This window comes from Melospiza georgiana, chromosome Z (assembly GCF_028018845.1).
Source record: "Melospiza georgiana isolate bMelGeo1 chromosome Z, bMelGeo1.pri, whole genome shotgun sequence".
Taxonomy (NCBI): Eukaryota; Metazoa; Chordata; class Aves; order Passeriformes; family Passerellidae; genus Melospiza; species Melospiza georgiana.
The window spans coordinates 69,373,773-69,390,270 of NC_080465.1; the positions used below are offsets into that span (position 1 = coordinate 69,373,773).

General features: G+C 40.8%; 1 protein-coding gene and 1 non-coding gene across 2 annotated transcripts; both read left to right on the top strand.

Annotated features, from left to right (window-relative positions):
* The first annotated feature begins 13,786 nt into the window (after window positions 1–13,786).
* Window positions 13,787–16,397, top strand: RPL37 (ribosomal protein L37). Its single transcript, XM_058044206.1, has 4 exons — window positions 13,787–13,846; window positions 14,519–14,654; window positions 14,979–15,063; window positions 16,286–16,397. Exons 1-4 carry the CDS (start codon window positions 13,844–13,846, stop codon window positions 16,353–16,355), a joined length of 294 nt encoding a protein of 97 aa, XP_057900189.1. The 5' UTR covers window positions 13,787–13,843; the 3' UTR covers window positions 16,356–16,397.
* On the top strand, window positions 16,102–16,185 carry LOC131096302 (small nucleolar RNA SNORD72). The gene has a single exon (XR_009115977.1). It is a non-coding gene; the product is annotated as a small nucleolar RNA SNORD72 (small nucleolar RNA).
* Window positions 16,398–16,498: the final 101 nt, after the last annotated feature.

Below are 16,498 nucleotides of genomic sequence, written 5' to 3' on the forward strand. Positions count from 1 at the left end.
CCTAGTGGACCCCAGATAAAGCCCTCACAGAAAAGTAGCATCCCTATGTGAAGATGTCTTATATACTAGATCTCAGCTACTACACCAATTTTTAACTGTCTACACAGTCCTCAGAAAACTAAATGCTTCGTGTCATACCATCACAATATGGTGAGCTCTAAGCCCTGCACTCCGTTGGCGTGCTCTGCTTTCCTTAAGAAGATGCCTAGATCTTGGATCACACTATGTCCATGCTTCAGAGCCAATTTTGATGAGCCAGAACCTGTCTTTGGGACTTTTTAGGTTTAGCAACTATTAATCTCTTTGATAACGTAATTCACAGACTTTTGACACTTCTGTACATATTTTATTGCTTTTCATCAAAATCCTCATGCTCTCATTTAGTTTATGACCAATTTGTGCAACACTGACTGTGATCATTTGCCTATGAATGAAATTATTAAAACTGAGTTAAGACCTTTAATAGCTGGCCCAGAATACAGGAAATGCAAAAAATATTTTATCCATCCAGACATATGTCTTAATATTTCAGTCAGCTGTTTTAATGGCTTAGATAGCAATTTAACTTTTTGTAAGTATATCATTAGCTATAATGACCCTCAAGACCAAGATATACTGTAATTTGGTCCCCAAACAAAACATGCAAGTAAATATAAAAAAGGACAAGTAGAGCTAGCAAAGAAAGTGTGTGTGGTGGCAGGGATCTGGTCTCAATTAATAGGTAGTCAAGTCATTACTATACTGCTATCATATTCAAATGAGTTTATATTGCTAGACTGTCTTCCTACAAAAAGTATTTCAGCAAGACAAAAATGTTACTCTGTCAGATGCTGTATATACAGGTATACTTCAACCTAAGGATTTTATCTTCTTTTCTTTGGGAACAGGACGCTGATTTTTCCTGACCCTGTCTTCAGAGTAACAAAGGCAAAGAAACTGAACCAATATGGTGCAAACAAGAACGAGGGCAGAGCTGGATTTTTGCTGTTCCTAGGACTGCAAAAATGGCATTTCACTTCTTTGCAGTGGATGGGTGTTTAGTGTCTCTAGAGCAGTGGGACTGGGAATGGCTGATTCTTATTTCATTTCATAGGGTACTTACAGCAGCTTTTTTCTACTTAGCATTTAAGCTCTGAACCATTTATATAGTTTCCTACATTTTTGTGTGTGTTATTGACACTTAAGGCAATATGCAGTAGCATAAACATCTACTTACACTTGAATTTTGTGACTGTGCAACACCTAGTACAGTCTCAGGTTGACTGTGATTCTACAATAACATCAATTATAATAAAAGGCTTGACTGGGGAGCTCCCTAATGACTTCCCCTGATGGCAGAGTAGCAAAGGTCAGAGTGCAACTTACAGAGAAGTGGAATCTGATTTTTCCTTTACTGATCATGAAAATGGCAACAATCTAGTAACCATTTTACTGTCTCATCAGCAACTTTTATTCTTGCTAAACATTTGTACTATGTTATTCATAAATAAACCTTTAGAATTAATAAAATAAATAAATTCTTTAGAATCAAAAATGATGTTTTAGGGGATTAAAAGTGGAGTAGTTTGAGAGACACAAAGGGTTAGCCACAAGCCAGGGCACTTTTTGTCTTGCATCAAATGATAGTCCTAGCACAGGAGTGATTAATGCAATGCTTCATTTGCTGGGTTAATGATATCCTGCCTGGTCTACAGACAGTCTGAAATGGTATTGTCTGTATTCTACTTCACACTAAGGTCAGCCAGAATATAATTATATCAATGATATTTCCCTGTAGACTTCTGGCCTTTTATAGGATTGATGCCAAGGTTACTCAATAGTTTACCAAGCTTTAAATAGTCTCATGTCTTCATTGTCCAAGTTCATTATGTATTACAGCCTTAAAGACAGTCTGTGCTCTGTGACTACTGCAAATGCCAAGGTTCCAATGACAACTGAGTGGAGAAAGAACATCCTGTTATTATGGTTTTGAATTGTGAAATTGACTTGGGAGAGTTTTTGTATTTGTTTCTGTATGCTAAGGCAATCTCACTTTCTTTTTTTAAAGCTTTTTAATTGCCTATTTTGCTTTTAATGTATTTGCCGTGTTTCAGGGATTAATGACAATGCCTTGGGATGTATCTCCATGAAATATGTCAAATAGCATTACTGCTGTGCTAACTTTAATGCAAATGATTCTCTCTCAGGGGACCTTGTAAGGATATTGCCTTAGATACTGGAATTTGTATGCTGCAGAAACTACACCAAACAAATAAGGGCTGTCAGGGTTCTGGTTTGAAAGAGCTGGGTTAGAACAAAAGAGCCCACGTTATTAGGATTCAAAACTCAGAGCGCTTTAGTGGTATACTGGCAATACATGAGACTTGTCCAGAGCACAGACATTTCAGGCTGTATATACACAAAGGTCATGCCTGGGCACACAAATAATTACTATTCTTTAAAGTTATGTTCTGATCTTAAAACAAAAGGCATGGTGAATAAATTCTGCAGCTTGAATCTGCCCAAAGTTGAGTTACTGTTCTGTTTGTTCCACATCTTTGCCTGCTTTATTCCCAATCACCAGCATGTGCTTACTTCTTCTGCATGTCTGGTGCTGGCTTTGACACACTTCAGTCCTCTCTGAGCCAGTTTAATTTATCATAAGAGCAGAAAATAAATCCGGGGGGGGAAAAAAATCTGTGTGGGTTTGACTGTTTTTATGAGTCAGGTCTTCTCCCAGAAAGGTCTGGTGAGCAACAGATCCACAGAGAGGGTAAAACATACACAGTCACAGGAAAGAGAGATGGGGCAAAAGAGGTGGAAAGTGGGAAAATAAGGAAGGCAAGAGGAGAACTTTCTGTTTGCAGATGCAGCTAGCCACTGCATCTGCTCAAGAGCCAGTGAACCACCCCCTTGCACAGACTCTTCCAGTTTCTCTTCATCCTAGACTAGCAGATAGTGCTCACTGCTTCAAAGGACTCCCCTGGACAGGACTGTGGCATTCAAATGCACCATATTATCTTAGCAATCAGTTGCCTAGACAGGCCTGATTTAGCTGTTCATTGAAGGTGAATATTTATCTTTCATTGCTACTGTTACTGATACTTCCTCCTGAGACATTCTACCTTCAGGCTGGCAAAAACTGCTCAGATTCAGATCATCTGTCTGGGGAGACGACAGCAAACAAAGTATAGCTAATAAACATGAGAGGGATTTTTCAATGGTCTTCATCACCAAGGTTTGGGAGAAAGACTGGATGCACTCTGAGTTCTTCTCAGCATGAAAATCTTGTCCACAGAGCTCACAGGGGTCAAGGGCTTCTGCACAAGCTCTTCTGAGAACTCACCTGCCAGCTGTGTGCAGAAGCAGCAGTGCTGTGTCTGCAGCAGAGCTGTATACTCTTGTGTGTCCAGCAACACCACACCTACATAAAACAGGTGAATTTATTGAACCAGAGGGCTGATATAATGATTTTAGTACTTAAAATATGCTAACACAGAAAGAGTAACATGAAACAGACTAGAGTGAAAGTATTATTCCATTTGTGCTAATAGTGACACAGAACCACACACAGCATATAAAAGTATGCATTAGAGGTTAAACTACAGGGAGGACTGCAGACACTGTTCTAAGCAATTACTCCTCAGGCCCAAACAAAGCAAATTTTTCAAAAGAATCCAATTATTTCAATTTTTACTGATTTTTTCTTGTATTTTTCTACATTGTTTACCGTAAGTTTAATTCCTACAGCTTAATAAATTCATGAGGTGCTTTATATGACTGCCTGAGAGAGCAGTATCTCACACTGATAATCCAGACCTCTTCTGGCCTGAGGTCTTTGTGCTTTTTAAAATATCATCTCTTTCTGATTTCTCTGTAGAGTGAATAGAATGTCCAATATCAACCATTAGCAACCTTGCCCATGCTTTTATATTTCTAGTTCTTTCTGAATCAGTGAATATATTCTAGACTTATTATTGTAACTAGCTGAAAAGCTAAAATCCCTCAAGCACCAAACCTTGAACAAAATCTTTCATCAAAGTCCATTAGTCTCCCTCTGAAAATTTCCAAGTATCTTGAAATTAAAACCTTAAAATGTTTTCCAATAAGCAGAACAAAGTCTCCTTTCCTATAAAGGAGAGTTGGGGAACAAAAGGAAGGCAGGACTTCAAAGAAACAGATCTTATTAGGATATCTTTTTGAACTACAGCATTTTTAGGACCAGCTGAAATTCATTTTCATTTCTCAGCTTACTTGAGAAGTCACTAATTAACCCTAAATGCTACTGTGAAACTTCCTGGAATAAGCTTTTGTGGATATCTTCCACCTGGAAACAAAGTTCAACAGATAAAGTAAGGTTTTGCAAACTTTCATAGAGGCAACAGAGATGCAGAAACAGAAGCGACACAGCCTTGACTCCAGCTCTCCCTCATTCCGGACTGGCTGTGCATACAACCACCATCAGACTGTGATAATTGAAAACATGTACCAGTAATAAGAAAGGGATAATGCTGTTGCAGAGATTCACCTGAGCCCAGCGAAGTTTAGATGTGGTCAACATTTGCTATTTTTTTGAGAACAAGCTTATAAGTGTAGTGAGTTATTCTGGTTTCTCTCTGTACTGGCAGTTCAGTTAAAAGGAGCAAGACTGAAGCACAGGGTCACTGTGACCATATTAACAACGTACTTTTTTATTTCCACATATGAAATTCTCAGAAAACTTCTTCCCATCCAGCCATTCGTAATTTTTTTTTATTTTTTTAAAAGTAATTTTTTATGTAACAGTTTTGATTAGTTGGAGTTATATAAAATGGGAAATGCTTTATCTGAGAGTGGAGACCGTGTCAGTAAACATCTCTCAAAGAAACTTCATTCCTGGGGATTAGACTTGTCCCTACTTAGCCTGAGAAGACATCCCATTCTATGCTTATTTGGCTGAAAGACCATCATGAAAGTAATAAAAAATATGGTGTTTTTAATATAGGTGGAGGCTCTGTAGAACTTCTAATAGCTATAAAAAAGTATTCAGCAAACAGCAATCTCCAAACTTTTCAGAGCTAGCAAATAACTTTTGAGATTTTTTAAAATTATTTTTTAAAAAGAGATAAATATTAATAATTTCAATGAGAGAATGTAAAATGTAAGTTTTCTGATAGCAACAGACAAGGAAGCCTCCTAATTCATCCTTTGTAGGGCCTCATGGCCAGAGAGGTACACGATTCTGCTCATTTATTGCTGAATAGATACTTGGTCTTCTGAGACAGCAGTGAAAGCAGGTGGTCTGTTTTTTGCTGGGGTAGAGTTAATCTTTTCACAGTGGCTAGTACAGGGCTGTTTTGGATTTGTGCTGAACACAGGGTTGACAATACAAAGATGTTTGTATTACTGCTGAGCAGGACTGCATACAGCCAAGGCCCTTTCTGCTTTTCCTACTGACATGCTGGCAAAGTAGCTGGGGCTTGTGGGAGGTTGGGAAGAGGCACAGCTGGAACAGCTGAGCCAAGGAATATTCCAGACCATATGACATCATGCTCAGTACATAAAGAGGGGAGAAGGAGGTGGTACTGGGGAACATTTGGAGTGATGATGTTTGTCTTCACAAGACATAGCCATTATGTGTGAGGGGGCTCTTCTCTCCTGGAGATGGCTGAACACCGGCCTGATCATGAGTAGCTGTGAAAGGATTCCTTATTTAGCTTTGCTTGTTTGCACAGCATTTCCCCTGTTAAACCCTCTTTATCTCAGCCCATGAGACTGCAGGCTTTCACCCTTCAAATTCTCTCTTCAGTCCCACTGCTGTAGGTGAGAAAGCAGCTGCATGGGGCTTAGTTGCCAGCTGGGCTTTAAGCTGGGACAGCAGGACAGGGACATACTTCCATGTAAAAGCAAGCGTCATCCATGAGAAAGGTACCCTGAGAAAGGTTGGTGGTCAGTTTTGCACTGAAGTCAATTACAAACGTGTAAAATGGTTGAGACATGGAGCAGAAAAAGTACTGATATTGTTACTGGGAGAACTACCATATTTATTCTGCTGTTAAAATATAATAAGTAGGCTTAGACTTGTCACAGTTTTGTGACCTTTACACAGTGCAACATTCAGACATTTTTCCCTATTTGAGCAGACACTTTTTGGCCACATATCTTCCTAATGTATACTCAAGCTCTGCTCAAAACTGTGCAATTAGTTAACAAGGACTAACTAAATGGATAACCCAAATCTGAAACTGTACATATTGGCGTATTCTCCACCATCTGCCAGAGAAGTTGAGTTTGCCCTGCATCATCTGGAAGACTGTATATGTGTTTGTTAGTCTAATCTAGGTCTTGTGGCCACAGAATTGAAAGTTCTATTTTGTGATCAAAAAGGAAAAAGTTCAAAAAGCTCCATTTCTTTTCTGTGTCCTCTTTACACACGTTAATAAGGTTAGGCACTATTTTGTCTTCTATTTTTGGTAAAGTGAATTAGTGTAAGAGGGAAATTGTACATGGGCTTTAGGGGAATTCCCTGGTGGAGCCAGTATGCCTCGGTTCCAGTAAATGCAAAGCTGAAAATGCCTGATCCAGGGAAAATATTCCAGAATAAACAGAAGATAGTATTTGTAACTGCAAAGTTGAGCTGACCTTTGTTAGCAATTCATTTGTACTTAGGGAAGGTTCTCAGCCAGTGAAAATAATAAAATGCAACAGTGATTTTGAAAAGGGAAAGTGAACTTAGGAATAAGCCTTTAACTTCAGTAAACATAAAACTCAAATTTGTCTGTTCCACTGCAAAGCCTTTTTTTTTTACAGCTTGTGTCTCACATCCAGAAATGAAAAGCAACCCCCACAAATTCATACAAAGTAAAGAGTGTTAAAAAAGTGACAGGTTTTTATACTTTAAAGTGAGCTTATTCTTGAGTATTAGATCTAAAGTAAAACTTGAAACTTATAAACAATAAATATTTGTGAGAAATGCATTTTTTCCAAAAGACAATCAGATACCTTATATTTTGTGGACAGCTTTGCATTTACTCACATAGGTGGACACTTCTAACTGCAATATACATGGAAAATTTGAAAATATACCATGTGGTTGCTGTAACAGTTCCTTTAACACTAATAAGTGCCAAACCAGGATGAGTCCTGTAAAACTAAATTATCTATTTACCTTGGGAGACAGAAAGCATTGTAAAAAGGCATGTCTCTGTATTTCTCCAGCATTTCCAGGAAGAGAATATCAAGTCATGTTCTAAGGAATGGGTGATGAGAAGTAAATTCATTCACATTTAGTAAAATCAAGACTATTATGAAAGATAGTCATTCACATATGCACTTACAGCATAGCTGAGAAACACAAGTAGGGAATGTAATACCAAAGACATACCTAGCCAAGCATTTAATTCCATGTAAAAAGTGAGAAAATTGGGAGAGTAAAATAGCTGAAGACTTTTACTCCCAACACTTCTGCAGGAAAGAGAAGTTTTTTTCCCAGCCAGTTGAGACTGTATTTTTCCAAAGATTATGCCTGTGTGTCATTCATACAGAACATTTGGAAATATAAAAGAATTGACATTGTAAGTTATGTTTAGACATTCGGCTTCCAAGTTAGCAAATTTCAACCATAATGCCTGGGCTTAGGTATAGGCTATGTCTAGCTATAAGTGAGACAAGTTTTGATATTTTTTAGTAGGAAAAGAAAGAAAAGAAAACATTTTTAGAACAGCTAAGTGTGTACCATCTGTGTACGTGTCTGCACAGAAAGACACACACAAGTACCACAGATTATTCTGAGTTGGAAAGGACCCACAATGATGATTGAGCCCAGCTCTTATCCCATACAGGGATCAAAACCACAACTTTGGCGTTATTAGCACAATGCTCTGACCTACTGAGCTAATCTCAGGATCATGACTAGGTAACATTTGCTTTTCAGTTATATAATTATTATTAATTTTCAATAATAAATCTTTTGGGTTTAATAGAATAACTCCAAAAATGCAATTCACAGACTTACATAACACAGGAAAAGGATGGATGTTTAAAATGAAGGTCTGTCACTGGACATGTAAGAAAGGGGACATAGCACTTATTTGGCCAGCCACCACAAGAAAAAAACTACCACTACGAGAAAAGTAGACACAATTTGAAAGTAGAATTAATGAAGATCTGACCTTTTTTTCCCAAGTATAAAATTGGTCAAATGCATTTTTCTGAGAAAATGACAGCCTTAGAGGTTAAAGATACAGTTATGTCTCTATAGTTAGAGGCCTTTTATGAAATCACAGCATGACAGAAGTACAGCTGGAAGAAACCTCAGAAGGTCATCCAGCTTATTTGCCTTCCCACTAAAAGATCCACCAAATTGATGCCATTTCAGACAACCATTTGACCAGCCTTTTCTCAAAAAATCCAGAACCATCTGAAGGAAAATTAAGTCCCGTACTTTGCAGTCTGTACTGGTACAAACATTTTCCTCACAACTCACTGAAATATTTTCTGCTGCAATGCAAAAGGCATGTGGTTAGAAGCTAGGCATTTCCACCTGGAATGCGATTCAGACTACAATACCAGATGGTGGTAGCTCAAATGCTTTTTGTACCTCCTTAATGAAAATTTTGCTCCAGGCTTGTGTGTGCATACATTTTTGCATGAATAATGCAACAAAGTTTTAAGACAACAGCGTCAAACAAAGCAAGATCAAGAAAGGTTGTTTTTAATCAAAATAGTACCAACAAGAACATTTTGTTGCTATAGAACTGATAAGTAAATGGCTGTCACCTTGAAAAGGAGCTTCTGGCTTTCTCCCATGCACCCTGTTTGGTGCTCAGCTTGAACTGCCATCCAACCACCTCTATAAACAGGGAAACTCCCTCTGAGAATTTGGTGCAACAAAGCCCCACAACCTTGTAGTGTATCTAAGCATAAGATTAAACAGAAAGCAAAAAAGAATCAAAACTAAACAAAAACAGAACCAAAACAACCAAACAAACAAACTAAAAATAGGGTCATTTTAAAATTCTGGATTTTCTGAATTCTGTTGCACTGTGTAGCAAGCATGTCGCAGGCTTGTTCCTACCTCTGCTGAGAAGAGATATGCTCTCCCTGTTCCCCTAGACAGATGGAACAGGAAAGATTCTAGTGTGCTTTCTAGTGGGGAAGAAACCAGGATCTCCCCCTGCAACGACTCTAAGATAAAGGTTAAAGGCAGCTGAGGAAATGAGCAGGGAGCTCCTCCTGCTGTGTTTGTGATGGTAGTTGCCATCACAAATGGCTTTTGCCACGATCTACAAGTATTAGTGCTACTCCCAAGGTGGTCTGAAGGCTATTTCCTAGTCTCTCTCTCTGAGGCTGAGGAGTGGCAATAGAGTAACAGAATGGTTTGGGTTGGGAGGGACATTAAAGATCATCTTGTTCCATCCCCCTGCTACGGGCATGGACACGTTCCACTAGATCAGCCCCATAGTATTGAACACTTACAGGGAGGGGGCACACACAGCTTCTCTGGGCAAGGTACCTGTCCCAGCCTATCTCTGCTCTGACAGTAAATAATATCTTACTAATACCTAATCTTAACCTGCCTTTCTTCAGCTTAAGGCTATCCCTCCTTGTCCTACCACTACACGTCCTTGTAAAAAGTCTCCCTTCATCCTACTTGTAAGTACCTTTTAGGTACAGCCATAGAATTGTAATTAAAAAATAATGAGTTGTTAAATTTTTTTTATCACTTCCAGTATTTTAACAAGCAATTTCAGAAGTTAATGTCAGCTGTTTAATTTTCTTGTATTCCTTTTCATCCTAAAAAAATAGAAAGACTTTTCTATTATGCTTATTAGTTTCTTAGCAGGATACAACAGACTTATTCATAAGCACTGTTTGCTAAAATTTTTTCTTATTGTCCTAAAGATGTAAGAACTGTACAGATAATATTCATTAATATTTCAATTTATTAACCTCATATACTGTTACTGTTTGAGAGTTTTTTAGTAGAAAGGTTTAACTTGAACTCTACTGTCATCTTGTGGTGACCAATGTTTCTGGTTCAAACTCACATACAAAAGTTTTCAAACTGAAGAATCTGGATATTATACAGATGAAGTTATGCTGCTTCTGCCTGCTAGGAAACAAATATTTCGTGTCTTCTCCACTAATTCCAACCAAGACATTTACCTCTGCAAATTAGAATGATAACCAGACACAAAGGCAACCAAACCAACCCTCATGAAAATGTTTCCCTTGAATTCCTCAGTTTTCCTGTGGCATTCCTGAGATGCTGTTACCTATATTAAAGTGTTTGATATTCAGGAGGATACCAAAAGGCATGCCTTTGATCTATGAGACCACACTAAGAAAAAGACTTCAGTTTGTCTGCACCACAGAAGATAATTGAAGATAATATTTAGTGCTGACTAGCTTCAAACATCTATATTTGAAAGTTGCATTGTCACTCTTCCCATCTCTTTAACTTGTCCCTGCTTGAGCAAAGGGTGCTACACGTGCACAAACGAGTGATACCACATGATGACATTAGACAGAACTTGCTTGGGTATAAGTTGCTCATTTGTTACACACTAGTCCTTTCAGTAGTTCAAGTTCAGTAAAACCAGTTCAACTCCTCTGTTTTGTGTCACATGACAGGGTGTGTGTGGCTGTACTGCACCCCAGTGATGGTGTGATGTAGTAGCATGACATCAAACCTGAATAAAACAAATGCCACTGAGGTTACTGGTGGCTCACACACCCCCTTCCTCTATAATACCTAGCCAGTCCTGGTTCTGGTCTCCCTGTCCTTGAACTAGACTTAACTCTAAGGCTTATTTCTAAAAGCATATCTATTTTTTTACTTCAGTGTTCTAACTCCAACCAGATCAGCCAAGTTGTGGAACATGGTCCAGAATATGGTATTCAATAAACCCTAGCCTAGAAGATTAATAGGATCACTGTTTGCTGGCACAGCAAAGGATTTTTTCCATCAACAGACCTGTCTGGACCAAAATTGCTGTACGGAAGCTGTGACGCGATATCAGCTGCAGCGACAGACTCCCATTTCCTACATCAAAAAGACAGTTCTGAAATCCAGACATGTCACCTTCTAAATTTTTGATTACTTCCTATGCAACAAAGAAACAGCGTGAATTAGTCAGTGCTGAATTTAGACTGGTGCCATTCAGCAGCTGCCAGTGCATGAGCCTGTGGGTTCTGAGCAATGGGCAATGAACTCTGTGAACTTCACACAGGCTAAGACCTTAAGACCTTCTGGAGCAGTACTGGGTCAGCCACAGCTCTGCCCATTCCCTACCCTAAAAGTATTCCTGAATACTAAAGAGAAATGCATGACAATACCAACAGTCTTTCTTTCTGAATAGGTTTGAAGACATGTAAATGAAGAAGATTATTTTTATCCCACAAAGGACAGGAATAATTCCTGCACATTCTTGCAGGCAGCCAAACCAACAGACCTCCTTTAGAGGCTGTTGCCATGGCACCTGTCCAATGTCCATGCCATCTTCCAGATTTCTGGGATTTAGTGAGAAAGAAAGTGCAAAGGACGCACTAGATAAAAGGCACATAGCAAGGCTGCTGGGAGAAATATGTCTTCAGTTAAGCCTGTACAATGTATTCATACTATTTAAGTGGTTTGTTTTGTTTTGTTTTGTTTTTCCTGAATGGTATTTCATCCATAGAACACAGTGATTTCTATTCTGATTTCTGGTAAGGAGGACAGAATTGCCATAAAATATCTTAATTGAGTCAAGTCAGGGTAAAGTTAATTTTACCTAAATTCAGCTACCTATGTGCCCAGCCTAATGGGCCTGCCTAGTTCTCTCTTAGAATTCACGGAAGAAGGGTTCCTCCCAAGGATTGTTTCTTCACCCTACTTCAGACACCTAATTTATTATGGGATGTTTTACCATTTGGAACCAATCTTCCTTTTTAAGTACTGCAGGACCATGGATGGAGTAAATGTCTGGATTTCATGTGAGGTAAAATTAATACAGGCAAGGACTTCTGTTATTTCAGAAAGAGAAATTGCCACCCAAAAATGAGAGAACTGAGTGAATAGCCTGAGCCACACGTTTTTGGGTCTGGAAGCCATGCTGCTGAAGTCAAAATGGCTTTTTCCCCCATCCCTCAACGTTACCAGAGGTCAAAGGCCTCCCACTACATAAATTAGCACCAATTAACAGAATTAACAAATTAAAAGAATAAAAAAATGACCAATTAAAAGAATTAACAAGGGGCTAGACTCCAAAAGAAATGAGGACAAATCACTATGTAGACAACCATATCAACATGATTTGTCCGGGAGTGAAAATGCAGCAGGTCAGACACAGCTTTACTAATTTGGGGACTGTGCTGTGGGACTACCCCTTTTTCTGATCAATGAGCTCCATGTCACAGGGGTTCAACTCATTCATAGTGGGAGGGTGGCTCACAGTTTGTTGGCTTATGATGGGCCCAGACAGCTGTGATTGGGAAAAGCTGCATTTTTAGTCAGTAAACAAGGACTGACATCTAGCCTACCAGAAAAAGACATTCTTTCATCAAGTACTGTAAGACAAGTTACATAATTCTACCATCAAAGACAAAAAAACTGGCTATAGCATCAATTTCTGGCTCTGTTTGGAATGACAAGGTAATGATCTGGTAATAAGGTACACACAAATTTCTCCAATTTCCCCTGAAATGAACTCTCTCAAGATAAAATTGTGTATAGACTGTAAGTCTACTGAAGAAGCATAGTAGGCAGGCATGTGAGAATTTAAACAGCAGATTTTCAGAGAATAACAGAACCTGTTGAGTTGGAAGGGACCCACAGGAATTATCAACCAATTCTTGGCCCTGCACAAGACAACCTCACACAATGTGTCTAGAGCATTGTCCTGGTGCCAATGTCCAAATATTTCTTGGACTTGGCCTAGGTGCGGTGACCATGTCCCTTTTCTGTGTCCACGATGTCCATTGCAACACTTGATCTCAGGCAGACTGTGTAGCTCCATGGAGGGGTCTGGGGGAGGGCATGGACAAACAGAGAGTGCAGGACGGCCCCCCGTTCTTCAGCTTACTTTGAAAGTCGTGTATTACAGGCAGGAGTACCCTGTGCCTGAATTTTACTCATAAAAACTCACCCATTAGACCTTATTGCTCTCTACAACTACTGAAAGGAAGCTGTAGTGAGGTGAAGGCTGGTCTCTTCTACTGTGCTTACACAGAAGAGAACAAAAAATGGTGTGAAACTGAGACATGGGAGATTGACGTTAAAATTTTTGCCACTGCTCGGGTTGCCAGAAATTGTGTATAGAAGGTGGAAGGTGGTGGAATCGCTGTCCCTGGAGGTGTTCAATAGGCGTCTGTGTTTGGCATTGGCTGATGTAGTTTACGGGCTTAGGGTTACAGGGATAGTGCTGGGCCGACCAGTGGACTGTATGGCCTTGTAGATCTCCAAAATCGGTGAGTCTGTGATTCTGTAAAAGTAACTCCGACTCTGGCTTGTGAGCAGGGTCAGGACTTGGCGTTCAGCCACTCGCCTGGCACCGCGACCGCTGCTGCAGAGCTGCACCACCGGGGTGCCCCGCTCCGTGCCCGCAGTGCCGGCTGTGCCCGGCCGGGCTCTGCGCCCGCCAGGCGCCCCTCACACCGGATCCGGCCCGGCCCGCCAGGCGCCCCTCACACCGGGCCCGGTCCGTCCTCGCCCGCCACCCCGCAGAGCAGGCCCGGTCTGAGCTGCCCAGGCGCCCCGCACACCGGGCCCGGTCTCTGCTCGCCAGCCGCTCCGCACACCAGGCCCGGGCCGGGCCCGCCCAAGCGGCCGCCCCCGGAAGCGGTCGCGGGGCCGTGGCGGAAGCGGGGCGGGGCGCGGCCTCTTTGGTGCTGGCGGCCGGCGAAGATGGTGAGTGCTGTGCTCGCTCTCGGGATATCGGCCGCCATCCGCCGCCATCCGCCGCCGCGCCGGGCCGGGGGCGCCGCGGGGGCAGGCCGGGCCGCGAGGAAAGGCCCCGCGCTGTGCCGCGGCCGGGCCGGGCGGCGGGGCTGGGGCCGGGGGCTGGCGGCGGGCGCGGCTGCCGCGCCGGGCCGGGCCGGGCCGGGCCGGGCCGGGCAGGGCAGGGCAGGGAGGCCGTGGTGCGGTGTGGGGCCGCGAACGCTCCGGCGACTCCGGCTTCGTACCTGCTGCCGCCGTGGCCGAGCAGCCGGGCGGTAAAGTAGGAGGGGTTTCGCTCCCCAAGGGTGAGTGTGCGGCTGCTGCATGTGAATAGAGTCACTTTTCGTCGGGAGAGAGCAGCTTGCTGCTTTAGGGTGATGAGTGTGAGGAGGGGGGAGCCCATGTAAGCGCGTTGTGGCTCCGTTTTATCTCAGCACAGGGGTGGGGGCGCATAAGGAATGGCGGCAACGGGTCCTGAAAATGGAGGCTGCTCGTAGTTCAAACTGAGTTGTGGCTTAGAGTTGAATGTCCCTCCGACGTGTTTATATGACTCGGTTTGCGCTCGGTTTTTTAAGGCTTGTTCTTTTAGTTTTGTGACTCGGACGTGTTAGTGATATTTCCATGTCTTGAAATGCTTTTTAGACGAAGGGTACCTCGTCGTTTGGTAAGCGACGAAATAAGACACACACCCTGTGTCGTCGATGTGGGTCCAAGGCGTACCATCTGCAAAAATCGACTTGTGGGAAATGTGGTTACCCTGCTAAGCGTAAGAGAAAGTGTAAGTAACAAACTTTTAACTGGCTCTAGTTTAAAAAATCGTGTTTCTTCTCCAGTAGTTTGACTTGTTTTCCAGTCAAGGAGGAAAACTTTTTGCAGTATCGTTTTGCAGTTTTGTCAATTTGCATTTTGGAGCTTTGTTGAAGTTAATGATGATTTAACTATATGCCAGCTAATCTGCAGTATTACTCCATAGAAAATGACTTAAATTACAGTTTTGTTTTGGTTTTTTTTCTTTGTCAGCTTGAATAATTGTACCATACAAATGTAAGATGCAACCAAAATTACTTGGTGCAGACAAATAACAGTGACTTACATATTTTAGATAACTGGAGTGCAAAGGCCAAAAGACGCAACACCACTGGTACTGGTCGCATGAGGCACCTGAAAAAGGTCTACCGTCGGTTCAGGTATAATACTTTATTGCCAACTAGCATGCTGTGAAATCCTGCATAGACGCTATTTAATGACAAAATTCACCACTCAAAGTTACATTTTAATTTTGTTTTAGTACCACTTAATGGAGTACAATCTTCCTAAATATGTCATGAAAAAATGTCTGCATTTTATCCTCCCTTGAGGATAAAAAAACTTTCTGGTTAGACAAAAGGTGTGCAAAAAGTTCCAATGTTTATACTGAATGAAGGTAGTACAGCACATATATGTTATTGCAGTAAGAAGCTCACTTTTAAAAATTATTTGTGTGGTATTGTTTTTATTTGTGATTTATTTAAATAGATGGTTACACTAAAGGTTTATTGAGATAAGTCTCAAAATGCACTCCAGTCCCCATTTGCTCACTCAGAAAAAAGTTCAGGACAGGAATAACGTCTCATCCCTCTATTTAGAGTTCAGTCAGCATTAATTAGTTATTACATCAGATCTTGAGTTGCAAGTTGAGTTGAGTTGCACTTGGGAGGTATTGGGGGTGTTATATGATTCCCATTTTCTATGAATCCCATGGAATTCTGTAGCTTCTGGTCCACGGCACAAGAATGTTATATGAACGGTATCATGTAATTCAGGAGTGATGTCATCAAAATGTATATTGGTTTTATTAGCAAAAGGTAAGAGGTTTTTAAGTCTCAGTTGTGGGTGTGGTTGAGGGATCAATTTGTTTTGGTTGGCTCATTCTTTTTCAGTTGCAGCCATAAAACACCATCCAGTGTGCAGCTGTAGCTTGCTTTCCACCTGAGTGTTCCTCAGGTAGAAATGTCATCCAAAATCAAGCTCAGGGCGCTGAAGAGTGTGGTTGGAGGCATAGAGGATTTTTGTAAAAAATAGACTTCAGAAACAGGACCTCTTTAGCCACATTATGAGTGTGTACTAAGATGTGGTTTCTGTAGGTGAGCTATATTTGCAGGGTTCACTCAGGTAATGAAATCTGAGTTTCAAGAGATCAAATTACTTCAGCAGACAAGAATGAAAACCATACAGCTTATTCAAGACAATTTTTAATAATGTGTTTTTTTTTAAAAAATGTCTGAACAGGTGAACTCTATTGTGATTTCAGTGCATTACTGAGATAAATTGTAAAAAGCTAGTGAGCTTAATCTAAAACATGAGTGTCAGAAAATAACCTGGAGCAGGAATCAACTTTTTAAAAAGTAGTAACCATATTTCTATTTGCAGGAATGGATTCCGTGAGGGAACCACACCGAAGCCCAAGAGAGCAGCTGTTGCAGCCTCCAGTTCATCTTAAAGACTCATCTATTTGTTAAAATAAATGGTCTTAACCAGAAAATCTGTCACCTTTTTTTACATACTTTTACATACTCACTGAAATGTAGTATTCATGAAAATACATAATTACTTTTAACACAAATTCTGAACTGATTAATTTAA

Bases quoted from the DNA above. Each gene is read 5' to 3' on its own strand.
- RPL37 (XM_058044206.1), top strand. The intron at 14,655-14,978 runs GTAAGTAACAAA...TACATATTTTAG, and splicing joins TGCTAAGCGTAAGAGAAAGT to ATAACTGGAGTGCAAAGGCC. The intron at 15,064-16,285 runs GTATAATACTTT...TTCTATTTGCAG, and splicing joins AAGGTCTACCGTCGGTTCAG to GAATGGATTCCGTGAGGGAA.